The 27,228-nt window shown below is 38.8% G+C and overlaps 1 protein-coding gene across 10 annotated transcripts in view; it reads right to left on the bottom strand.

Annotated features, from left to right (window-relative positions):
- Window positions 1-5,335: 5,335 nt before the first annotated feature.
- The window catches only part of Ppp1r12a (protein phosphatase 1 regulatory subunit 12A), a 111,108-nt gene continuing 89,215 nt past the window's right edge, over window positions 5,336-27,228 (bottom strand). For 3 of the 10 annotated variants that reach the window (XM_029482712.2, XM_021173752.3, XM_021173750.3), the window contains 11 exons: window positions 25,648-25,738; window positions 24,405-24,605; window positions 24,043-24,214; window positions 23,030-23,151; window positions 20,927-20,992; window positions 18,157-18,173; window positions 16,807-16,942; window positions 16,147-16,251; window positions 13,334-13,381; window positions 10,961-11,011; window positions 5,336-8,113 (listed from right to left, as the gene is read on the bottom strand). In XM_029482712.2, coding sequence (XP_029338572.1) covers window positions 8,027-8,113; window positions 10,961-11,011; window positions 13,334-13,381; window positions 16,147-16,251; window positions 16,807-16,942; window positions 18,157-18,173; window positions 20,927-20,992; window positions 23,030-23,151; window positions 24,043-24,214; window positions 24,405-24,605; window positions 25,648-25,738 — 1,096 coding nt within the window. In that variant the 3' untranslated portion in view covers window positions 5,336-8,026. Of the gene's footprint in view, window positions 8,114-9,297; window positions 9,471-10,960; window positions 11,012-11,726; window positions 11,758-13,333; window positions 13,382-16,146; window positions 16,252-16,806; window positions 16,943-18,156; window positions 18,174-20,926; window positions 20,993-23,029; window positions 23,152-24,042; window positions 24,215-24,404; window positions 24,606-25,647; window positions 25,739-27,228 lie in introns of those variants that run through there. The other 7 variants (XM_085843139.1, XM_085843142.1, XM_029482710.2 and 4 more) reach the window with 5 other exon arrangements.

Genomic DNA, 27,228 nt, shown 5'->3' with positions numbered 1-27,228 from the left:
GAAAGTGCTTCTGCTAGGAGAAGGGCTAAGCTCTTGGGTGAAGATGGTGAGCACACACAAGCACGCGCGCACACACACACACACACACACACCCGACAGTGCTATCATCTTGGTTGGAACTGTGTCATACACACTTGGAAGCACACTGTAATCGTCCAGCTTTTCAGAGCAGGAATAAGACAGGATCTGAACATAGCTGATACAAAAATGCCCACAAGCTGCTAAGAAAATGGGTCAGTGGGTAAGAGCACGTATCACACAAGCAAAACCTGAGTTTGGATCTCCAGTCTCCTTGTAAAAAGCTGAACGTGCCTGTAACCCCAGCACTGTGGGCTAAACAGTGAGTGACGACTGTCTCAAAGCAGTTTAGGGGAGTCACAGAGGAAGACACTCACTTGATGTCCTAGCCCGGCCTCTGTATGTGCACATGCATGCACATATCCACATTCATATGCATGCACTGCACATATAAGTCCACACAAAAAATAAAGCCCATGTAAAGTAGATTAATAAATCAATGAGAAGAACTGCAAGAACTGGATAGCTTCTTTCCTCCCTCTAACAATCAAGTTCTTCAGTCTTTGTAGTAGTGCTGTGTCCAGGGCCTCACACATACCTACTAAGAGGCTTCCATTAGGTTTTCCTAGAAAATTACTCCTGCCAATTGACAACTCGTAACTCAACAATCTTTTTTTTTTTTTTTTTTTTGGTTTTTCGAGACAGGGTTTCTCTGTATAGCCCTGGCTGTCCTGGCACTCACTTTGTAGACCAGGCTGGCCTCGAACTCAGAAATCCGCCTGCCTCTGCCTCCCGAGTGCTGGGATTAAAGGCGTGCGCCACCACGCCCGGCAATGTAACTCAACAATCTTATTAAAAACATCTTTACATTTATATATTAAGAACCTCACTGGGCAGCGGTGGCCCACACTTTTAATCCCAGCACTCGGAAGGAGGAGGCAGGTGGATCTGAGTTCAAGGCCAGCCTGGTCTAGAGTGAACTCAGGTACAGCCAGAGCTACACAGAGAAACCTTGTCTCAAAAAAAGCCAAACCAAACCAAACCAAACCAAGCAAGCAAGCAAGCCAGCAAGCAAGCAAGCAAGCTAGCAAGCAAAGCAAGCAAAGCAAGCAAGCAAGCAAGCAAGCAAGCAAGCAAGCAAGCAAGCAAGCAAGCCAAGCAAGCAAGCAAGCAAGCAAGCAAGCAAGCAAGCAAGCAAGCAAGCAAGCAAGCAAGCAAGCAAGCTCTCCCATCAGCAAATTCACAAATGTATATAGTGAAGGCTTTCTGAGGAAACAGACATGACTGCAGGGCAAGCACAGCCTATTATGTAGTCCATGTCTGGGTGGGAAGCTGCTATCCACTCTTACTGCCTCTCTGAGTCCAATGATCACTCCTCTGAGATCACTCCTCTTAGACTGCAACCCCAACCATCAGCTCATCTTAACGCCTTAGTTTGTGATTTCTCTGCTGGAAATGGCTTTTCTCCCTGAAACCAGAACAGTTTAATTTGAATTAAATCCCTTGCAGTTTTAATTCTAGTCATATTCTCGGCAAGGCTCTTCTCTACTTTCCCCATCAATTACAAAACCTCTTATTGGGCCGTTTACTTCCGAAGTTAACCATACTTCTAAAAACCCATGTGCTTCCCAATCTTCCTGTTTCCCATTTAGTCTTGGATGTATCCTCATCACTCAGGCGAGTGCTTGGCTTGTAAGTAGTAACAAGAAATTATTGAATGGCTGAAACAAAGTCTGCAGGACGCACTTATTTTTATTTATGCTTTGCAGTTTGGGTGACAGAATCTGGGGTGTTGTACGTGCTAGGCCGGCATTCTACTATTGAGTTATACTCCCAGCCGGCAGTTTTAATTGAACAGCTTGTTACATATACATTTAACATCATTTTTTCAAACTCTAGATGCCACTGCAGAGGGTGTAGCTCAGGGACAAAGCATTTAGTGCATGGGAAGTCCTTGATTGGCTCACGAATACACAGACATCCACACAGGCCAGCCAAGATTTTTTTCTCCCACAAAACATACATAACTGAATTATTTACCTTCACTATTTCCTTAGAACATTTTGTCACCACCCTGTGTGTTTGTGCTTCTGGATTTTCTTCCACCATGGGATCAGGGGTCAAACTAAGCCACTTCCTTTTTAAAAAATCTAATCAAGGCACTGTGCTAAATATTGAGATTCAAGTCCTAGAAAAAATAATGAAACCACCTTAAAAAGAGTCAAGGGTATGGAACATAGAAAACTACTACTGGGGCTCATACAAAACCTCACTGGTCAGGTTGGTGTCCTTGGAATCCTTTGGGTCAGATGTGGTAACATGGTTACAGGGACTCTCTCCACTTCTCTGCAATGGTGCTCAAGGAAGTTCTCTGAAACCCGCCTCTTGCCATCTTTCTCTTACCAGTCTCAGAACAAAACAGATATTCATGGTGTATTATCTCAAAATTCCCTCCCAATGTATTCCAGTCAGAAAGAGTTGTATCAAACCTCCTAATACTACAAGATATCTAACACTGACGTTTCTCAAGGGAAGCTAGGATCTGCATGTAGAGATGACTCAATTCTAAAATCCATTATGTCAAAGGTTTGCAAGCCAGCTCCTTTAAGTCTTGTGTTTTATAGCTTTTAAAGTTTAGTTCAAATTTGACCTGCTTAAACTGCTTTAATTTTAGAAATTATAAACACAGGGCTAAAGTTGTAAAAACTTTTAAGTACATGTGTATTCATGTGTGTGCAATGCCTGTGTGTGGTCAGATGACCACCTTAAGTGTCACCCCCCAAAATGTCAAGTGCCTTCTTTGAGGCCTGAAGCTAACCGATTAGGCTAGATGGGCGGGCCAGTAAGCCCCAGGGCTCTCCCTTTTCCCTGTCTTCCCCTCTCAAGCTCTGAGCTACCAAGTGGCACCATATTTGGCCTTTTACGTGGGTTCTTAAGATAGAACTCAGGTGTTCCTGCCTGTGAGGCACTTTACCCTCTGAACATCTCGCTGGTCCACATTCTAACCACTGAGGGACATTAAAGCACTAACCTGGACTATAGAGTTATCACAGTAGTTCTTTTCATTGCTGGACAGGGTAGTAATACACTTAAAATTAGGTTAATACACATCCTTCCAGGCGCACTATAACTAAGCTAGAGCCCAAGTACAACACATTTATTAAAAACTATGGGCTAGGTACAATCTGATCAGGAAAGATCTGATCATAGTCCAAGAACCATGACAAAGTAGGCCAAAGGTCCTGATGTTGTCTAACACAGCCTCAGGGAGGCTGGTTTTGAGTCCTACTATGTGTATGTGTGTCTCCCATGAGCTTATAGAAATGCCATTTTTCTTTTTATATATTTGGCATTCTACACACATGGTCACTGACAAGAAAACATACCTCGACTATCAAAATTGCCCCTCTTCCCATGGAATAACGTCAGCTTCAACTGACAGCTGGAAAAAAATTCTCTTGGAAGACTATGAAAACAAAAAGAATCTTGCCGGGCATGGTGGCACATGCCTTTAATCCCAGCACTCGGGAGGCAGTGGCAGGCGGATTTTGAGTTTGAGGTCAGCCTGGTCTACAGAGTGAGTTCCAGGACAGCCAGGGCTACACAGAGAAACCCTGTCTCGAAAAACAAAACAAAACAAAACAAAAAAACCCAAAACAAAAACAAAAAACCCCCCAAAAAATCAAGAATCCTTTTTTTTTTCCCCCGACACAGGAATATGAAATCTTTTACAAGCATTATTTACTTTTGGCCACAGTCAGAATCCGCATCAAGGAATCAACTAGCTGTTTGAGTACTGCACACATAAATCCACCACTCAAATGCTATAGGTTATCACATTACAGAAATAAAATTTAGCCCTTCTGGACTTTGGGTTCACACACACACACACACACACACACATACACACACACACAGTTTTAGTACTCTGTAATCTGGTTATCTTGCAGGCACAAAATAGCAATGTAACATGTATTATTTACTCGAGAAAAGACACTGTCATTTACATGGAAATTAGGCAGAGATGCTTTCCAAAACCAAACAATAGATTTAGTATGGTGATACTGGAAGAAAATAAGTAATATGTCATTCTAATCCTAGTATTTCTGCACAGTATTACTTATATGTATGTTATCCCTGCTGCACATCTGTATTCAGGAAACATATAGCAGAAGACAGAGTCACAGAAAACTATCAGCCATCTTTCACCTTTGTAATAAGTTTTCTATGGGAAGACAGGACTGGTGGACAGTTAATACCTGCTCCAAGCATTTGCTTTGTGTGCTACATATACGGTCAAAGAAAGTCCACAGAGCTATGTGGCCTTTAGGAAAGATGGACCTTCACAACCAAACACAAGGAGGAGCCAGGGAGACTCCACAGAGGGGAGGGAGGGCTGTGGGAACCAGATTGGTCATGGACACCATGATAACGCAGCCCACAGAATCAACTAAGCAGGGCTCCTAAGGACTCAGAGAGACCAAAATGAAAAACACAAGATCCTGTATGGGTCTGAGCTAGGTCCTCTGCATATATGTGACGGTTGTGTGGCTTGGTATTCTGTGATATTTCCAATGTGGAAATCTTTCCTCTTACTGGGCTGCTTCACCAAGCCTTGATGAGGATATGTACCTAGTCTTACTGTCAGGCCTGCGCAGTGGATATCCCTGGGAGGTCTACTCCTTTTTTCTTTTTGGAAGGGAAACAGAAGAGGAGCTGACCTTGGGGAGAAGGGAAGAGGGAGAGACTGGGAGAAATGGAGAGAGGGGAAACTGACTGTCAGTTTATGTCAGTTTCAATTTATGAGAAAAGAATAAAAGTTAAAATGAAAGCAAAGCAAAGCAAAGCAAAGCGAAGAATCTGGCTTTCTGCACATTTTCTCTTGTAGCAGCTTCAGTGCATGCAGGCATCAGAAGCCTGGCTGTTTCAGGTTAAGCCAAGAAGACTAAATGGCAATTCAATGTATTTTCTCTCTTGCTTATTTGAGACAGGGCCTCCTGTCGTCTAGCCTGGCTTCAGGCCTGCTGTGTAGCTAAGAAAAACCTTGAACACTCAATGGACCTTCCAGCCTCTACTGTTCAGCTGTTTAGCTTGTGCTTCCAGGCCCGGCAGTGGAAATAGTTTTAGGTAAAGGAAGCCTAGTGATGAGCAACCCCCACATCCCTCTTCACGGGCATCTTCTCTGAGATGCATCTGCAGATTCTCTCTTCCCTTTCCTTGGCTTTCAAGACAGTCGTATCTGAAATGTTTTTCTTCATTTTAAAAACAAGAGCAACCCAGACAATGCTGTGAACAAAAATACACAAAGTACTGGAAATCCAGAGAAAAGAACATGGTTTACTTTAGGTACCTGCCCAAAGGCCCACATAAGAAGTTAAAAGTGCAACTCAGCCACCTAGAGCTGTGCTGGTGGACTGAACCCTCGGCAAACCTAAGATGGAAAATAATGGTACTGGAAAGGATTTAAAATTTCAGTGGAATGGTATCTTTGTGTATGTTCTTATGCCTGAGTCTACAGCTAAGGAAAAAACCAGAAGTTTAGTTTTTAAACACTGCAAATGTTTATGGAAATGGAATCTCATGCTACAAAGCAACTATCTTGAATCTTAATTACCATTATTTTTATCCACTTGGCATAAAAAAACTAGCTCTCAGATTCTGCATACAGACAGCTTTATGTAAAATACATAAACATTTGTCCAAATTGGTACACAGATTGCATAAATATGGCAGTTAAGTTCGCATTTACAGATGAGCATGTACATTGCTGTGCAAATTATCACAATATTACAATTTCAAAAATTATTCAAACTGTTATCCATGTAAAGCATTTAGTGAAAAAATACCCATGCAGAATTTAAATATCTCAGAACAAGATTTAAACTGTTTTCATTAAAAGTTCACACATTTAAAATAGTTTTATTCATTTTATTTGTATATGTCAAAATACATTTTTATTTCCAAAATAGTGGGTTTTGCAACTAGTTTCATGCAGAAACAAGGTCTGCTCAGTACTACCGATAAAGTCAATATAGCACAGTAGCTGTTCAATTTTAGATACAAAGAATAAATAACCTAAATACAAAACACTAAAATATTAGAAACATGTATTTACTCATTCTTCACAGGCATCCAACTTCACAAATACAAACCACAGCATGCCTAACTGTTGTGCACCCAGAACACGTTGCAGTCACTCAAACTGATCAATTAGCCGCATATTTTACCTCCTCATTAGACCGTGAAATACTCTGTTTTCAGACCCACCATTCATACAGTTCAAATATAACCAAAAATAAATCCTCACACCTATCCTTGTACCTTTAAAAGAATCCTGAGCTTGGTAGTAAGAGTATAACCTTATATCTTCACAAAACCAATCAAGAGAGAGGACTTAAATTCTACTTACCAAAACACCCTTTCCCATCCCCAGAGTAATCTAAAATAGGCAGTAGAACACAATGACCTTTTAAAATGGAGGGGTACAAATTCACATTTAATATAGTACACAATACACTCAATAATACAGTCAGCTACTATACGCTTTAAATGTACAATTTATTCAAATGGCTGAACTGTTCAATGGTTAAGGAGACAGTTATGTGCCAGGAAGATGTAATATATATATTTTTTTTGCATGGTTTGATGAAAATATAAAAGTTATTTGTCCAAATAAAAGCCACTTTCATTATGGACTTCATTTTGCTTAGTTTTTTCCTTAAAAAAAGGCCACTGAAATGTATAAAAACGGTCTGAACATGGTGGTGGGATCAGAGTTGATGTCCCCTCACATGGCAATAACAGTGCACTTAACACCACTCACAGATTTAAGTCTGCAAAGGATCTCCTAGCACTACTGTGGCTAGCACAACAGTTTCAGACGGCACTCAGATAAATATAGGCGTGTGAAATGTGAAGCGATTCTCTTATGCAACTTTGTAATCAGGTCTGACTACTACCGAATGGAAAAAAAAAAAAAAAGCAAAGCAGTTTACAGTAGAAAAGCTTGGAAGGGGAGGTCCCATAAAACGCAGGATCTTTCAGGTCCTCCTGCCCCACTGTGAGCGAGCTCTGCTCTAAAGACCTTTATGGAGTAGCCCACTGTGCACTGCAGACATCTGAATTAAGAAAATAGTCAAGCATGCCATGTGGTGGTCTAAAAATCAAAACAATACACTTATTTATATATACAGCGTCACTCAGTACCTGCTAAAATGAATGTGAAGAGTACAGCATCTAGCATCTTATACTACAATAAAAAACAAAAAGTGACAGATGAGGGCAGAAGATAGGACTGGAAAGATCAAATTTCAATGGACGTTAAAGCACTCATGTAAGAAATAAATGCGTATTGCACAAACAGTGACAGCAAGTGCCCCACCGCAATTCAATTCCAGGTGGGAGACAACACGTCAGCCTAACACGTGACAAGACGCTCAGAAGAGCCAAGTTTTCTGTAAATGAGAAGGCTGTGAACATAAAGAGACTCTGACACATGAAGAGTTAGAAGGAAAAAAAAAAATACAAACCCAAACTCAGATGGAAAGCAAACAATTTAAATATCGAGAAACTAGAAACTGTGGCACATCAAAAAGAAAAAAGAAAAAAAACCAAACAACAAAAAACCTGTTGACTAACTGTCTTCTGTGAGAGCTGGAAGTTTTTGTTGACACAAAAGTATTTATGTACAACTAAGGCTTACGGGTTAAATATCTGAGGCATATCTGGCCTTGAACACTTTCTTTATTTGCTGGAGCTGTAAACAAGTTTTCTCAGTCATTGAAAAAAAATCTTCTCAGCAGCTGCTTTAACATGAAACAATGGTCTTGACAACCAACGGGGTGGGCAGAAAAATTAAACGAAACAAAACTCCTAGATAAAAGGGCGTTTGGCAGGATGTCGGAAAATGACAGTCTCCGAGAGTTCTTTCCTCCGGCGTCCAGTGACTGCCACTGTGGTCCACTGGGGAGCGTGCAAGTCCTGCTGCTTTGCTTCTCTGCCTCCTGTCCTACTTGGAAAGTTTGCTTATAACTCTGATCAAGGCCCCATTTTCATCCTTTAGCCTCTGGTTGTCTGCCTTTAAGTCTGGTAACATCTATGAGGAGACAAACAATACAAGGGAAGAGTTCCATTTCAGTACAAAGGGCAAAGCGAGCTTCTGCACAAATGTCACAAAGTCACCACAAAACACATGACCAAGCTTTGTCAGTTAATGTGTTTCTAATGCCTAAAACATATACCAGAAGGAGAGAACACTGCTTATAAGCTAATTAGTTTGATAAATGATGGGATGAAAGTTTATCTCTCAAAATTATTCACTTGAATTCACTAGACTACTGGATTTTATGACTCACAAGCATGTTGTATTAGAGCAGCCGTGAAATGAGGCCTGTTGTTAGGACAGAATCATATTGTGAGTTACTTCCCTAGCTCTTGTCAACACCTAAGCCAGATAACACTACCACTAAACAAAAACCCCAGGTTAACTACAAAAGCCAGAGGACTCCTTCTGAATTTAATAACATTTCTTAAAGAACTCATCTACAGGACCCAAGTCTGATGGCCTAATAGTGTCTGATCAAAGAAAGGCAAGCATTAAATGGAAATCATCAACGTATATAGAGTAGTATATATTTAAAAAAACCAATTCAATATTCTCTTGCTGACAGACAAATTGAAGGCGAGGGTGATGTTAGAAACTACATTAACTTTCTACTGAGGGCAACTGAAACGATGCACTTTGGCAGATTGACTAGGAAATGAAATAGTTTTTATTTTGGATATTAAGATTTTTTTTTTTTTTTTTTTTTTTTTGTAGAGTGACCCCCACAGAGAGCCACACATAGTTCTTCCTGAGCTCAGTGTCCAGGGGTAATCCAGAGCCTTGAGGCTGCCAGTGGGACTCTAACGGACAGTGAAGACAGGATGAACTGAGCACAAATGACACTATTTTCAAAGGCAGACATAGTTGGCCCAATCTTCAGGTTAATTTGGATGTTACTTTGTATTTCATAAAAGACAATAAATACTAGATAGATCTAAATTATGTTTGAAGCGAAGGAAACCTGAGTGGGCTTTACAAAAGGTCAGAGAAGTCTTCACTCCTAACCCAGTCCCTAATTTTACTGTGGGTTATCAGTTGCGATATACAATTAGTGATAATTTTAATGTTCTGAGAAGCCATGCATAGTTAAACAGTTATGTATGTGATAGTTCTAGACACATGTATTAATTTGTAGTTGTGAGCTTTTACGAAAACACGCTTACTAACAGACACACCCGCCTGGTCTACCAAGGAGCAATGATGAGACTATGAATTACAGGCTCACAGGCTGCAGATGCCTACAGAACCCTGAGCGCTTGGCTACCACTCTGGTCAAGGCCCTATTCTCAGCCAGCAGCCTCTCATTTAGCTCCCTCAGAGGCTCAATTTGGTTTATTTGGTGCAGGCTCTGCAGGAATCAGAACATAAAGAAATAAGAATAAAAAATAAGGAAATACTCAAAGGTACAATAAGAACAGATAGAATCATAGGAAATGAACTAAAAAAATGAAAATTTAAAGGAATACTCCAACACATTTAGAACAGTAAATAATTTACTGCTAAAATTCCACATCAAGCTAGGCAATATATATCAAAATACAAGAGACTTGCTTCTACTTTTCAAAGCTAATTAAAAATAATGGTCTAATTACAAACTAATTCAGTGAAATGTTTAAAATTTGAAATTCTAATTTTATAAGCATAATTCTGAGGTGCTGATAAGGGTATCATTATCTTATACTATTAATTATGTGACATGTTATATATGTACACACACACACACACACACACACAGACACACACACAAAGTGATAACAGTTAATCAATTAACCACACCTTTTTATCCCTCTGCACTGTTCAACATTAAAAAAAAAAAAACCCAAAACTCACAACCAGAGGTGAGAGTTTGATTCTCCTGTCTGTCACTCTCAGATCATTATTTTACTTTAACCCCGAAGACCGAATGACCCTCTAGGGCTGGCTGGTCCTCTACAACTGAGTTATATTCCCAGCCTCAGTATCTTTTTTTAAAGGTTTCTTTTTAAAGGAAATTTTTATCTTTTCTTGTCCCCCTCTATGGTTTACCCTCAAAGAAATATTGAACTACAAAAGGAAATGTGCAGCGCTAATCAACCTTACATCCTGTAACTATTTAAGTTTTTTATACCTGGATATTAGAAGCATCATACAAATTGGTTAGTAATTCCAAACCCATGGTCACAGGATGAAGTGACTCCCACCTTTAATCTCAGTACTTGGGAGGCAGACAAAGGAGGATCTCTGTGAGTTCAAGGCCAGCAAGATCTATATAGTGAGGCACTGCCTTTAAAAACCAAACTAAACCAAACCAAACCCAACCCAAGCAAACCCACTGTCATCACACAGATGGCGCTGGCTAGTTTCAGGAGATGAGATGACATAACAGACATGAATGTTAAGGGAGTTTGTAGAGAAAAAAGCAGAAAGAAGGTGGGGGATGATCATAACCAGAATGAATTATATACAGGTATAAAATTGTGAAAAAATTAATATAAATTACACGATTACACTGGCAAAATTACATCTTGCACTGGCAAGATGGCTCAGGGGGTAAAGGGTTTGCTTCACACCGGATGGCCTGAGTTCAATGCCCAGGACCTATATGGTGGAAGGGGAAGACCGACTCCTTCCTCTGACTCAACACTCACACATAGCGTGCACATCCATACGCATATAAACATAACACATAAACAAATAAGTGGGAAATGTAACAAAAGTGTTTTAAGTTTTAACTCCTCTTGTAGATTATTAAGAGCTGGGCTTAGGAAGAGAAACCTGACCTAGAGAATTCACAAGTGACCGTCAGAATGGAGACCATGACCAGGAGGCTAGCAGCGCTTCACAGCACGGCTTACTTACTTTGAGCTCTTCTTCCATTTCAGATATTCTTCTTTCTAGAGCTCTTCGTTCCTAGAGCAATGAAGAGACCAGTAATTACTCAATTATACTCACACTGTCTTGTGTACTGTGACATGGTGACACTTGAGCATTAAACATAAAATCAAGAGCAGTGAATAAGAGATGTGATGCTGGTGCTGTGTAGGAGCTTTCCAGAACTGGGGAATGAGCTGCAGATCTTTGAAATTACTTCCCACAGGCTTTCATTAACGCTCTGTCTTTCTAGTAGGGTGTTATACAACATATTCAAATGCTTGTCTTTCTAGTTCAGATAAACTTAGGGATAGAGTAAGCCAATATCAAGGCTGAAGACTATATAGAAAAGAACACACACACACAAAGATGCACTTACACTACAGTGTCAGGAGCAGAGGAGCAAGAAGCAACCGTGCCTAAACTATGTGCGCTTTACACTTACAAACGATCTCAGAGAAACTCATCTCCTCTGCTCACAATGTTTACTGTGAGTTAGTTATTCAGTTTACTCTACAGCTATACAGATTTAGTCATAGAGGTTGATACAGTGTGCAGCATTAATGCGGTGAATATAGGACAGCAACTACAACATTTATTTTAAATTCATTTCAAAGAGTGGCAGGCAAAGCCAACACACAATGTATTATTGCAGTGTCCTGTTTTATTTTCCCTTATATGAGAAGCATTGGTAAAGTGTTAAGCGGAAGCAAGCAGCAGTCATGGATGAACTGTAAAACTGGTCAGGTCATACCGCCCAGAAGATAATGACTCTTGCCGGTCACCTTTCAGATACAAACCATTTACATTTAGTTTAACAACACTGAAACTATCTCAATGACATTCTTTCCCAGATTAACAATTAATGTTAATATTTAGTAATGTCGTACACTTATTATAAATGTCAATGTGTTTAGAGCACGTGTTACTTTATTAAAGACCTTCTAGCTAAGAACATAACAGTGACAAATTCACATAAACCACTGTCCTTCTCAAAACACCAGCAAAATAGCTTTATATTTGATCCTTACAACTTTGTAAAATATGTGTGTGTATATACAAAACCCATAAATATTTATATATATATATCTTGTCTGGACTGATAAGCAATACTCCAACAAACCTCAATTTTACTAGGTATATTTAAGGTTTTAAATCAATTATAGGGTAACACTGGAACACTCTTTCCAATTGCCTAGCCTACTAGCTCAAGGAAACTGCTAATAGTTAAAGGAAAAACCATACATGTAAACCGCTTAGCATCGAATCTGCCTTACATGTGGAGGACATCAAATACATGTTGGCCACTTCTAACATTAATCTGCATGCTAATTAAACTGTAACCACCAAGGCCTTCTAAACAGGAGTACATGAGCTACTCTGTAATTTATCTGCATTTGACAAGCAGAAACAAGGTCAGGTGAGAAGAGCAGAATAAAAATGTGTGTGTATCCCAACGACAGGCACTAAATTAGCAATTTCGTATACTCGACAATATCACTGATGCGTTTACTTCTTTCTTGTGCTTAAATTTGTATAATAATCATTGACTTTGTAAAAAATACTCTTTAAAAAGTGTTGTTTTATTCTATTTCACAATATTTTCTACATTAACTATTTATACAGGTAGAAGAACTGATCTTAGTCACTCTATATGTTTTAGGGATAAAATTCATTGTTACATATAAGTAGATATACAGCAATACAAACAATATCCAATAATATTAAATTTAATAAAATACATGATTCTGAACTTTTAGCAACTACTAGCTACATCAATCTTTAAAAAGGCGTCTAAATACTATTTATAAACTTTGTTAAAATTATAATAAAAGGCGAACTACTGTACAGAACAATTCAATAAATACCACAGACGTTGAATGTAGTATATTTTATTTTATTCTGTACCATTTTAGTATTTTTTTTTGTGTGAAAAGTCAAGCTGGTAATTAAATAAAAATGTTGGGGAAGGACAATGCTTCCCCATCAACTGCTTCTGCTACTTATTCTTTGACTTACAGAATGCACATCACGGTTCCTGTGATACACCTTGTTCTTCTACACCTGTAAGCCTAGCTGCCACTCACATGTGCTGCATTATATAGGTTCCTTTCAACATCTGGATCACGTTTCAGACTATTGCTACGGTCATGTCTGGACTCCGAGCAATGATAACAACGGAGAGAAGTACAAGTGCAGATCACAACCAACCAAAATATTGTAGAACAAAGAAAGGGATATAAGGATTTCCTCTATCAGCATTTCCTCTTGTTTGGAATACCCAACTACCATCCTCAGAAACAAAACCAAATCTACTGCCGCTCATCCAAACACTACTAATTCAGGAAGATGGGCACTTACCCTTTTTTCCATCTCCAATTGTGACCTGTCTGCATATCGTTCTTGTCTCTGTAATAAAGAAATTAAGAAAACAGATGAACATGTAATAAAGATGAGGGATACAATGTAACTCTCCACTGAGATGTTGTAAAAAAAAATAACAGTTTTCAGGTGGCATAATACATATTCAGGTGGTATAATAGGCAAATTTAATTAAGAAATAAAAATTTAAAAAGGGTATGTGCTGAAATGATAAAAGTGACGTTTACGATCAGATGGTCATTTTACAGAGTGTGAGGAGGAGCACCTTCAAGGGCATGACAAGTATCCCAGCCTTCCCGCGCAGGCTTCCCGCCTTCCTAATCCATCAGGAGCAGCACATCTGAATGACCAGACTCCAGCCCCCAGTAAGGGCGGCTGATTAGCAGGCTGGATGACAATGCCTCAGCCGGTCACTCCGAGATTTGCCTCTCTGACTCCAGAATCAGAAATCTGTATGTATCCACGACTGCAGAGCACCACCTTTCTTTTCTTTCAGAGGCAGACTTGAACACACTTTGCACTACTGAGCTACATCTTCAATACCTGCAAGCACCCCCCCTACCCCCCCAGCTCTCAGGCATTTTCTATCAGCTCGGGACCTAAACTATGCAGAAGACTGTGTCCAGCTAGTTATTTTACCAAGCAGGTCCAGACGGCATGAAAACTATTATCGATTTTCCTCTTCTACAGAGTTTGAGTAAGAAATAGGATTAATCAGAATTAAACTGACCAGAAAAATTAAGATGACAAAAGGCCACACAGAAAAGGAGGAACAGAGAGAGGTAAGCAAGGTCAGCAGTGAAAACCCAGCTCAGTGGATTCACCATGCAACAGAGAGAGCGTCATCAGTCCAGGTAAACAGGGGTGGTAACTTTACTGAGAAAACAGGACCAAATCCCTAGAATTAAAACAATGTGTGCCTGCTATATGCTCAAAGGCCTGGTACTTATGCAGCCTGAATGAAGGGCATTTGAGTTATTTCAGCACCATACTATGAAGCGTGCTACTGCTTTCTGTCTTCCTTTCTGTTTATCTTCACAATAAACCGTCTCAAAAGACTGCAGGTTTTAAATGACTCTGGAATTTAGCACAGCATCTGTTGTGTGCAGACAACTGCTTTTTTTTTTTTTTTTTCGAGACACGGTTTCTCTGTGTAGACCTGGCTGTCCTGGAATTCACTCTGTAGACCAGGCTGGCCTCAAACTCAGAAATCCGCCTGCCTCTGCCTCCCGAGTGCTGGGACTAAAGGCGTGTGCCACCACCGCCTGGCTAGACAATTGTTTTTTAAGACAGCAGTTGTTAGAAACAAGGGGGGAAAGACACCGCAACAAGAGTTCAATATAGAAAATGAACTTTACGAAATAAAAACTGGGTAAAAAAGAAGCTTGCAGTATAATTCAGAGATGAATAGACAATTTTAGATGAATTCTTTCAAGTTGGAATCTAATAACTGCTTTACAAGTTTGTTTTCTTAAGAATTAAAGCAGTCCTTAGAGCCTTTAACATACAGACTTCTACAAAAGTCTTCAAGAAATAAAATATGTAGCCCCGTGTTATTCTTTGGTAAATGTTTTGTTTTCTTGTCTCTTTAAAGTGATGAGGAAAGGAGGAAGAGGTAAACGATCACGTCTCAGATGCAGTGCTCATGGGAAAAGACCTGGGAAATAAGTCCACGTTTCTAGGCTCAAAAATCTGAGCTTTGTCATCTCCAAGCTGCTCCACAGAAAGAAGTCAGAAAAGAGTAGACATTCTCAGGCATGACTACATAGAAGAGCTTTCTAATGGGAGAGAGGGGGGAGAAGAGAGAGGGTGAGGGAGAAGGAGACACACAGAAAGAAGGGTGGGACTGAGCTCCTTCAGAGGTCAGAAGAGGCTATCATCTGGTATTCACAGATGGGCATGAGCTGAACTGTGTGTGAGACACTTCAGGATTAGGAACTGAATTTGGATTCCTAGATTAGCAGGAAATTTCCTTAACTGACGAGCTCAGATCACCTTTACTTGAACAACGGGAACTCTTTATAGCACACATTCTTTACAATTCTGAAAAAAGCTGTACATATATGGGTGTTTTCTGCACACGAACGTCTGTGCCCAAAGCTCCTGTGGGATCAGAAGAGCACATCAGATCTCATGGACTGGAGTCAGAGACCACTGTGAACCACCATGTAGATTAGTATTTCTGAGTGTTCCAAATGCTGTGACCCTCTGATATATAACAGTTCCCCATGTGGTGACCCCCAAACATAAAATTACTTTTGTTGTTACTTCACAACTGTAATTTGCTACTGTTATGAATTGAAATGTAAATATCTATGTTTTCTAATGGCTGTAGGTGACCCCTGTGAAAGGGTTATTTGAAGCCCCTCCAAAGTGGTTGCAACCCACAGGTTGAGAACCTCTAACATAGCTATTGGAACCCAAACCTGAGTCCTCTGGAAGAGTAGCCAGTGCTTTTACCTACTGAGCCATCTCTTCAGCCTCACATACTAATTATTATGAAGAAATATGGGAGGTTGCAGATGTATGCAGCTCTGACAGAGAACACTTAAGTGTCTTTAGGGTTCGATTTTCTGCATCACAAAAAACTTTTGAATTCTTTCTATATGACATTACTTCTGTATTTTTATATTCCAGAAATCAGCTAACTGTTAATTATGTTGATTCCCTTTTATTCCTAAATAAAGCATTATAAATAACAAATATATTCAGAACTAATATTACACATAAATTAGATGTAAAGCTTTTAGGTATATTAAGTCACCCTGTTATCTGGAGAAAAAGGTACAAACCTGGGTAGCCTTTTCTAACTGCAACTTTAGATCCGTTAGTTCCATATTTGTATCATGTAGCTGTGCTTTTAGCTTTTCATTTTCAGCTAAAATTTGTTCATAAAGCTAGAAAAATTAATGAAGAACAGATTACTTTTGTTGTTATACTAAAGAGACCTCAATGACTACAATATTAAAATAGAAAATTAATGTAGATGTTTACTATAAAGAATATACTGACAACATATTATAATTATTTAAATATATACAAATTGCTTAGAAGTAACTTGCAAGTTTGAGGCCAATAAATAGGAAGACTGTGTCTAAACAACAATAAATAGGAAGACTGTGTCTAAACAACAAACAAAACATCAAATGAAAAAAAATAATGAAACAAAGGAAGTGTGTACATAGACTCATACTTCGTCCTTCTGAATGGCCCTTTTCAGCTCATTCCAGCAAGACAGACACAACAAATATAAAGCCATGGGTATTTTTTTTTTCCTCTCTCTAAGACATGGCTATTTATATGTTACCTACTATTAGCTGTTAGAAACTAATAAAAAATAAGTTATTTCAAAATATTGATTTCTTTATAAGTAAGTTTTTCAGACTACTGTTAAAATATAAATAGCATACACAAACACAATGTACAAAACACAAACTAAATAACCCACACACCTTTTTGAAGTCAGTTGAGTCATCCTTTTCTAGCCTGCTACTGTAAGGTTTTCTGTCTTCTAAGTAACTGTATGAAGCAGAGCGACCCAGCAAGGAATCATACCGATCACTTGATGATGTGGAACTGCTGTCATACCTTCAAAAGTTGAGTTGAAAACAGAGACTTCATTATAGTCTTCCACAAATTATGTTAGTACACATTGATTATGTATCCATATCCTTGATATTCCCAGGTGATAAGTAATAGTCTCTGTAAGCTATTATCAATTTGTGATATATAATAAATGGGAAGTTATTCTTGCTTTCAATAAATAAAAGTCAAACCTTTTCATATTATGCTAAATTATTTAAAGTTTTAAATGACATTTTCATATTTTATCATGCTATAACAATTTATACCATGATTCACTATGGTCTAACTGGCAACACCTTTCCTTTTTTGGTGGTATATAGTAATGTTTAAAATTAGTGACATCTTAGATTTGATGAAATAATCAATGAATTTTCTAAGTGTTAATAATGGGTTTATCTTAAAAAGGAAGTGTGCTATCAGAACTGTGAATTCCTTTGTTGTTTGGCTCAGATACCTTTTCTGATAAGTGCTACTGCTTTATATTTCAGTTCAAAGAATCATCAGTACATAAAACTTATTCTCGGTCTCTCAAGGCCTTTGGTCACCAGCTGTGGGCAAGGGAAATGGGTCAAGATTATAATCAAGGCTAGAGTGACTGTGAGCTAGATGATGTGAAAATACCTTCACTTAGCCATTTCCTTTTAAGGAGAGGATGTTGAGTACTTAATTCAATATATTTCTGGCCAGGTGTGGGTTTTTATCAGTTTCTGATGTTAATAGTGAGATGGTTAATGTTGAAATAAGAAAAATGGAAAAGCCTAAGAAAAAGGAACACTGATTTGGGAACATTCTTTCTTCACAGTAACTTATTATAATGACCAATGAATTAAAAGTGATACCCCTTAACACAGAAAACTAATAACAGTGATTAGGTCATCATACTTAATTTTTAAAAAATTGTGTATTTTCAAAAATTGCTCTTTTGTGTGTGTGTGTGTGCACATGCCACAACTGCATACATGCACAGGCAGAAGACAACTTGAGAGAGTTGGTCCCCCTTTCCACCGTGTGGAATTGATTCAGCTCGTTAGGCTTGGTAGCAAGCACTTCAGCTGCTGAGCCATCTTGCCAGCCTAGGCCATCTATGATTTTTCAGATTTATACTGCCCATTTAATGCTATAAATCTACAAAATCAATAAGCATCCAGCAACATATTCTTTTATCAACAGTAAAAATGAGAGAAAAAAAAAAAAACAGGAAAAAAGATTAAACATACCTGGAAACAGAATCCGTCTAGAAAGTAAAAAACAAAACCAAAAAAGCATATTAAACTTTATTTTTTCATTAAACTGTTAACTGAGATTTATATGAACACCTAAGGAAGGTAACAATGATGTTCACACTATTAAACTCACTCATTATGCATGCTTTCTTTTAGTATGCTCACTTTTAGGGAAACTTTAGAACACAGACTCACTTTATATTTTTGCATGTTTAAAACAATACAATCACATTTGGAAACATTTCTGTAGAGTGTACTTACTGTTTAAACAGGAAACTAAAAGGACTAAGAACTATGCATTGCTTATAATCAGGAGAAGGTGACATCAGTACACGTTTACTTTGTGACACTTTGAGGCAAGCACTTGATTCATTCTTATTTTTAAAGACATTACTATGAGGCAGTCAAATGGCTATGTTCTCTATAGAATAGTATATATACACTATTTGACATTCTAAACACCTAGCTTTATATTAAATATGACTATTTTCAGCACGTATCACTGAAGTTCCTATCTTCCTATCAAGAAATGATTGCTAAGATAAATAATTGGGATTGTACTTTTTTTTTTGTCATGTCAACTTGACACAAGCTGGATCATCAGAGAGGAAGGAGCCTCATCAGGTGAGGAGATGCCTCCATGAGATCCAGCTGTAAGGCATTTCCTCAATTATTCATCAAGGAGGGAGGGTACAGTCCACTGTGGGTGGTGTCATCCCTGGGCTGGTAGTTCTGCGTCCTATAAGAAAGTAGACTGGGCAAGCCTGGGGGAGCAAGCTAGGAAGCAGCATCCCTCCATGACCTCTGTATCAGCTCCTTCTCTGCTTCAGCATCTGTCCTTCCTGACTTCCTTCAATCATGAACAGTGTTGTGCAACTGTAACCCTTTCCTCCCCAACTAGCTTTTTGGTCATGGTGTTTCACTGAAGCAACAGGAATCCTAACTAAGAAAGAGATGAATGTAGGGTTTTTTTTTTTTGGGGGGGGGGGGTTAGCTTCCTCCCTTTATCACTTAATGTATAATTTTCCATAAAATAACCATTCAGAATTGGTTTGTTAAAACTCTTGAGTTTCAATATTTGTAATTTCTACAAGTTCTAAAATTACTATGTTCCCCCAGAAATGTTTAATTTTTTCAGACTAAAAATGGTTTACTAAAGTCGGTTCAAATTTCCTTTGCAAAATTAATCTTGCCCTTGCTTTCAGTACTTATATTTTTATTTTATTGACTTAACTCTTCAGTTTCTAAAAAAATTTAACATCTTTAAAAAAACCTTAAAATGTAAAGATATTAAATTCTATAAAATGCAGACAACTAACGGATGCGCGTGCCACATTCATTACGAGTTTTGCTGACTGAGACTAGCAATCAGGAACCACTCGAATTCTAGGTCTTTAAGAATCATGGTGTTACCATTAATTATTTTTTAAGCTAAATTGTAACTTCCAAACTCCATAAAATTTTAAATTATTTAAATGATGTAGAATACTAGTATTACGTATGTTCGCAATGCCGTGAGATTCAGCACACACACAACCACCTCTCCCCCTGCTCCACCCGCCCTGGAGAGCACCAGCTGAGTTTCTATTTCTCGAGTTGGACTTCGTTAGACTGCGCAACCACAATTATATTTTTCTCTGTCTTGCTTACTTCATGTAGCATGACCTTAGTCCCTATTTAAACTTTCTCCAAAATAAAAATATCCTTTCTACCTTTTTGAGAAATCAGTTGACATAAATAGCTACAGTGTGTAATCTTCTGTGCCTCCCGTCCACTCCCCCAGTCCCTAGACAATAACCGGTAATGATTCTGTACATCAAATTGCCAGGAAAATCATAGGAACCTTTGCATATGCATTGACTTTCTCTATTTTCAATGTTTTATTTTTACAAGCAATGTTGCAATGTATTTTCTATAAAGTTATCTTTATATATTTCATTTACAACCTTGGGAATAAATATCTAGAAGTGGAAATAATAAGCTTAAAAACCTCAACATTTTTTTCTTTAAAAAAGATGTATGCGGGCTGGTGAGAGGGCTCAGTGGGTAAGAGCACCCGACTGCTCTTCCGAAGGTCCAGAGTTCAAATCCCAGCAACCACATGGTGGCTCACAACCATCCGTAACGAGATCTGGTGCCCTCTTCTGGAGTGTCTGAAGACAGCTACAGTGTACTTACATATAATAAATAAATAAATCTTAAAAAAAAAAAAAAGATGTATGCATATATTATATAATAGTACTCTGTTGCTGTCTCCAAACACACCAGAAGAGGGCAGGAGAGCCCATGGTTGTGAGCTCCCATGTGGTTGCTGGGATTTGAACTCAGGACCTCTGGAAGAGCAGCAGTCTTAACCTCTGATATGTATTTTTAAATTAAAATTTGATACCAATGCTGCTGCTTTATGTGTGTGTGGTAGTGGTGGGGCTCTCTTCTCCCACCCTTTGGGTTTTATGGATCAAGGTCAGGCCATCAGGCCACCGTGGCAAGTGAGTCCCTCTGTTCCACTTCTCTCCTCAGTACTAACTTTCTCAATGTGCTGGCTGTCTACTTGCTTGCCTAAGGAGCAAAACAACCTTCTGGGTCAAAATAAGTATACTTGGGTCTAGAAGCAATGTCCATTCAGTCACCTGGGCCAGGCAAAGAGCTGCTAGTTTACACTGCTTCATACTCTCAAGAGCCTAAGGCAATGCTCGCTCGCACGCACACACACACACACACACACACACACACACACACACACACACGCACGCCAGCTGCTCACCTGCGTCTCTCTTTTGCTTGAGCCGTCCTCAGTGTCTGACTGCCGCTCTTGCTCATTTTCATCACTCTAAAGCACATTGTCAGATTGTGTTACAAAAACAAACACTCGAAAAACAACAACAACAAAAAGCAAAACAGACACACTGAAAGTTTTTTTTTTTTTAACTTTTGGAATTGAAAATGATTCTGTAAAAAATTATACCATGAAGCTTTTAGGTGTGTTCAAACCTTTCTATATTAAAACCTTTAAATCTATTTTAAATCAGAAGCTTAATTTTTTAAAAAGATTTATTTATTTATTTTATGTATGTGGGTACACTACAGCTGTACAGATGGTTGTGAGCCATCATGTGGTTGCTTGGAATTGAACGCAGGACCTCTGCTCGCTCCTGTCCAAAGATTTATTTTATACGTAAGTTCACTGTAGCTGTTTTCATACACACCAGAACAGGGCATCAGATCTCATTACAGATGGTTGTGAACCACCATGTGGTTTCTGGGATTTGAACTCGGGACCTTTGGAAGAGCAGTCTTAACCGCTGAGCCATCTCTCCAGCCCAAATTAGAAGTTTTAAAGGAAACAAACCAATTTGCTTTTTTCCCTGTTGGCTCCTTACCATTCATTCTCACTTAGGCATCATTATCTCCCAGCTTTCAAAACTTTGTTGTTTTAAAAATTTTTTAATCTACTTTTAAGAGTTTCTGCCTGTACTTTGGAAGCTGCAAGTTACACTTTTGATATAAGGTTACTTTAGGATAAATGTGTATAATTTCCTAAACCTTTATTTCTGGTTTTATGATTCTAAAAGCAAAAACAAAAAATCAAAACCAGCCACATACATCCTTGATTATTGTCCTAGTGTAGTGTTATAGCTCCCCAGCCACAAAGGTAGACTTTGTTAAGTGCAAGAGCAGCCTATGGAGATGTGCGGGTTAGTTCAACTGGGTGACCTTCAGTGGAGGAATGTATACAGTTTACAGAGGAACATTTTTTATAGCATTTAAAAGAAATGTACTGCTAGATATAACAGCATAGGTGTACTTCAAAAACATAATACAGTTGTATACTCAAATGCCCTTAAGTTTGAAAATAAGAATGATGAAAACTGAGAGAAAATATGACTTTGTACTGCCATTTTTATGCTGTCATGAAACTACACTTACTAATTATGTTTCTAGATAAACTTCATTTTTGGATTGAGACTCTACATCTATTAATAACAAAGCATTTATTTGCCTAGAATGTATAATGTAATCCTTGGCAAATAAGTTACTAAAAATTAGAAAAACTACCAAGAGGCTACATTTAAAACTATAAAAATAAAGCCGGGCGTGGTGGCGCACGCCTTTAATCCCAGCACTCGGGAGGCAGAGGCAGGCGGATTTCTGAGTTCGAGGCCAGCCTGGTCTACAAAGTGAGTTCCAGGACAGCCAGGGCTACACAGAGAAACCCTGTCTCGAAAAACCAAAAAAAAAAAAAAAAAAAAAACAAAAAACTATAAAAATAATTTTGTTCCCTTAAAACTGTTATATAAAAGATAAATATTTTCACATTAACAGTGCCACCCCACATTATTCCATTTGCTAATAAATAGCAATATTAGGGTTATAATCTGAGATCTAGAAAAAGAAATTTATTTACTTGTGGTACTGGGAATTAAGCCTACAACTTTGCACCTGCTGGGCAAGTGAGGCCAATAACCCTAGGTTGAAAATTTTTCTTTTCACAGGACTACTGTAATCTTGCATTGTTTGAAAAAAAAAAAAAAAACCAGGTTCTTTTATGTACACTTATAATATAAAAATAAGATTAAATGTACAACATGGAAAGCATCTTTCTTTGAAGGGTCTATTAGCATTTTAAAATAATGTGTATACCATAACCAATAGCCATTATAATTATTCCAAAATTGGAATAGAATTTCTGATTCAGGGAGTAAATACACACATACACACCACACACACAAAATCTAGCTACTTGGTGACTATGTTTATAAAGCATTAAAAACTCAATAGACTGCTGATTTAAACCACCTCCTCTCAGCAATGTAGGGAACTATGAGCAAGTACTTCTGGGAGGGTAGGGTTTCTAAGAGGGCCTCACATCTTGTGTCCAGAAGGAGACTCCAGTAGATCGTCGTTTTTCTCTGGGTCGCCGTCGTTCTCTGATGGATTTAGGCTGTGACTTATCTTCCCCTTCTTTCTCCTCTTCTTTTTTCTCACCCTCTATTTATGGATTACACAAACAGCATGATTGCAATTTATCCTGAAAATGTTTTTACAAGCATCTGTCAAAACAGCTCTAGAGCCGGCTAGATGGTTCAGTGGGTAAACAGAATGCTGCCAGGCCGGGGACCACACAGCAGAAGGACAGATAAGGCATCTTCCGACCTCTGCAGGTGTGTCATCGCACTTACACACACACATATACCCCCGCCTAGCATGTACAAAATAAATAGTGCTCTAATTTTGTTAGCCTCTTTTGTAAAGCTTAGATTTCTTTAATTAAAATAATGTTTGCCCCCATCAGTACTCCTAAATGTATATTTGGTATAAACTTGCATTTTAATCTCCCATTATGACAAACACACGTTTAATGATCATGAGAACAAATTATCTCTACATTCTTGCTGTCCAAAATAAACCATCCGTAGAGACATATTTGTTGTGTAGAAAATGGCTGATGGGCAGGCAGGCTCGTCATTATTGTGTGTTAACAAGTTACTCGCAGCACTCCCGTGCTAGAGGAGAAAGCACACGGAAGCACACAATGGGACATGTGGCATTAGCCCTGTTGCAGCCTGCAGCCTCCACCATGTCTTCTAGCACTTCACTTCTATCCTAAGGGCAGATGCTTTCTTCTGAAAAGTTATCTTTCATTAAATGCAAATCAATATAAACATGTTAGTCTTAAGATGTCCGTTTCTTATCTGTATATGGCCTCTGCACTACAGGATTATTAGGACTTTGAATGTGCTAGCAATGCAGACAGGTACAGAACACTAATGACTGCACACTGTTTCTGCTCAGTACATCAGCTTACGATGGACTTCAGCTGCACTACTAATTAGGGAGACCGGCTCCCAGGATTACTGGAAAGAAAAGGTGGTTTCTTACCTCTCTCGTTTTCTTTGGCTAATCCCCGGGAGTAGGCAGAGGTAATACCTACAAGACTGTTTGGCCTGTTGAGCTGACTTGAGGCATAGAGTGTGCTTCCTAGAGTAGAGAGTGAGGAGGACGACGGAGCACTTGAACTTGAAGTTGACACAGGTCTGTAACGTGTGTAAGTCTGGGAAGCATCAAAACCCATTTGAAATATTAAAGACACATAAAACACAAACTGATTGCAAAAGAACAATATCGTTCTCATCATGCCAAAGCTGTCAGACTCCAGCCTACGCCTCTCATGCACGTCACAGTGCTTACGAGGCCATACATCTCAGCACTGTGAGAACGCTAAGAGCCAAGCAGACCATTACCTCATCGTATGTTCTTGAATACTTTTGTTTATATTCATCTTCTCTAGATGCTTCTGATTCCTTCTTTTCTTCTTGTTTCTCTTTATCTTGCTTTTCCTTTTCTTCTTTTTCTTTCTCTTCATTTTCTTGTTCTCTGGTTCTCGTAGAACGACTTCTTCCTATTGTTTTTTCAGCTTCCTGAAGATCAGTCAGTGTTACCCCCTGCACTCAAAAAAGGCATACATTGTGATACCTATTAGTGGTCATTTAAAAAGAACACTTTACAAGTTGATCCATCAAATATGAATGTTATTTTCACATAGCGACTCACATTCATTTTATGAAATCACAATAACGATAGGAATTGGGGAAGTTATAATTGTAGGTAAGAATCTGGATTCAAAACCTAAGAAAACAGTAAGAGGTGGAAAACCTCAATACATGTATCTAATTTAGAAGAGGGAGAGTCAATCTAGAGAATTTATATAATATACTATATGCATTCATTCTCGCATGTTAACTTGAGGTCTGACACAATCTTCAGTGTTCAGGTTGGACTCCTCAGAACAGGCTGGATGGGAAGTAGCTTAGGACCCAGCAACCACACCATTTTACAGGCCAAGTCCAAACAGCTGAGCCCGTGCTACCGAGCTCTGAGGAGGAGGAAAGGCAGCCATTCATAATCACAATGACCAGTAGGAAGCGAGACAGTCACTAGCCAGAGAGACACTCTTCACTCTTCTTACACCCCCATCTGCTGTTTTCTATACTGAGCACTAGGCCTCTTCTCCATCATCACTACACATTCATAAGACTTTAATAATCACAAGGTACCATATGGCTGGGTGGCAGCGGCACATATCTTTAATCCCGGCACTTGGGAGGCAGAGGCAGGGGGATCTTTGAGTTTGAGGCCAGTCTGGTCTACAGAGTGAGAGTGAGTTCCAGTAGAGCCAGAGCTACACAGAAACCTTGTCTAGAAAACCAAAAAAAAAAAAAAAAGGGAAACCTTATAATACATGCTAACACTTATGAATATGTTCTGTGCCAAAAACCAAATTAGGAATAGGGGATTAAAAAAACAACATTCAAAGAGACAAAGGATACTGATTAGCTGTAATGTGATACCTAAAGTCTATACACAAAAGCTGTAAGAGGATTACTACATCATCCTTATCTCTTCTGATTTTTCCCCCAGAGTGAAAATGAAAAACCCACTTATTAAGTATGTATATGCTCTCTATATTGTACACATTAGATATACCTGTGTTGACCGTCTAGACTGTCTTGCTTGTCTAGATCTTGCTTTTCTTTGGGATTCAGACTCTTCGTCCCTAACAGGAGTGAGGTATGACCTACAGTAATAAATAAAAAATTGTTAGTTGGAGAGTCAATATTTATGAGTAGAAATACTTATCAATGTTTGTGATTAAAACAAACAAGCACAGTGTTTAATGGGTTAAAAAAGAATCTTCAGAAAATGTTTGTACCTGGCTTTGAAACTCACTAATGCAATTATGACCATTTTCATTCAATTTTTATTTTATGTATACAGGTGAATTATCTATATGTACGTCTATACTACTTGCCTGCCTGATGCTCACATGACCATTGGGTCCCTCTGGGAGGGCTATGAACCACCATGTGGGTGTTGGGAACTGCAATTGGGCCTGCAAGAAGAATAAGTGCTCCCAACCACTGAGTAAGCTTTTCATCTCATTTCTTTCTGAACAGGAACCAGTTATACTTAGTATAGCATGCTGATTTCTCCCTTTCTATATTTAATGGTCTTAATTTTAAAGAAGCAATGAGAGGACTGAAGATTATGTTTTACTCCATTAAAAGAGATAAGAGATATAAGCACTTCACTGGCACAGAACCAATTCACAGGAACAGAGAGGATGACTCCAACCTCTAAGAATCACCTCATTCCACGTTACTTCTCTAGTGGCCCACAAGTCCACTACTAGCGCTGCCCACTTAACGAGCCAAGTTCTGTTATTTTTTATTATATAAAAAAGGAAAGGAGGGCTGGACATGTGGTGGCCCATGTTCTTAATCCCAGCTCCTGCGAGGCAGAAGGAAGCATTTCTCTGTGTGTTTGAGACCAGCCTGGTCTACAGGGCTATGCAGAGAGAGCCTGTTTCAAACAACCGAACCAAACCAAACCAAACCAAAAAACAAACAAACAAAAACTGGGAGTGAAGGTTTTATCTTTTCTATCTATAACTAAAATATTTTTATGTACATCTTCCTTCACAAACCTGACTCCAAATCCCTTACGATATCCATTTTGGCCTGTTTTGCTTTGCTGTAGCAGTGTTAAATGACTTGTCTCCGCCATGCTCTCCAAGGCCAGTTTTCTTTACTTGAATGCTCCTCTTTAGAGAGGCTCTGTCAGCTGTCCTGCTCACGTCAGCTTGTGTTAGTCACTGTTCTTTAACAAGCTCTGCAGTCAGCTGTGAGTTTTATGCTGTTTGTCTCTCTTCTACGAGCCCTTTAAACTCAGAGAATCTAGTAGTGCAGATTCACACTCCCTCTGCAGTGGGTTTCCCCTTAAATCCTTTAGAGGGCCTCAATTCCTTTCAAACATTGGGAATGTATTGATTACTGTCCATATTTCTGATTGTTTCTGAAGTCTGCTAAGACTAGAATATATGATTAATTGTTCTTAGCATCTGTTTTCTCAGATAAGTACTGGCAGATGACAAATTTCTTTCTTACAGGGGCTTTCAGTCTCGGCAGTTAGGGAACTTAGTTTGAACTAGGGTTAGGGTGAGAAGACTGCTTTCTTGTTGCTTCTGTGATTACAGCAACTGAGAGCAAGTCAATCAGGACAGGTCAA

Source organism: Mus caroli, unplaced genomic scaffold (assembly GCF_978045245.1).
Source record: "Mus caroli unplaced genomic scaffold, Mus_caroli_1 scaffold_9, whole genome shotgun sequence".
NCBI classification, from domain to species: Eukaryota; Metazoa; Chordata; class Mammalia; order Rodentia; family Muridae; genus Mus; species Mus caroli.
This window is presented reverse-complemented; position numbering and strand designations above follow the sequence as displayed.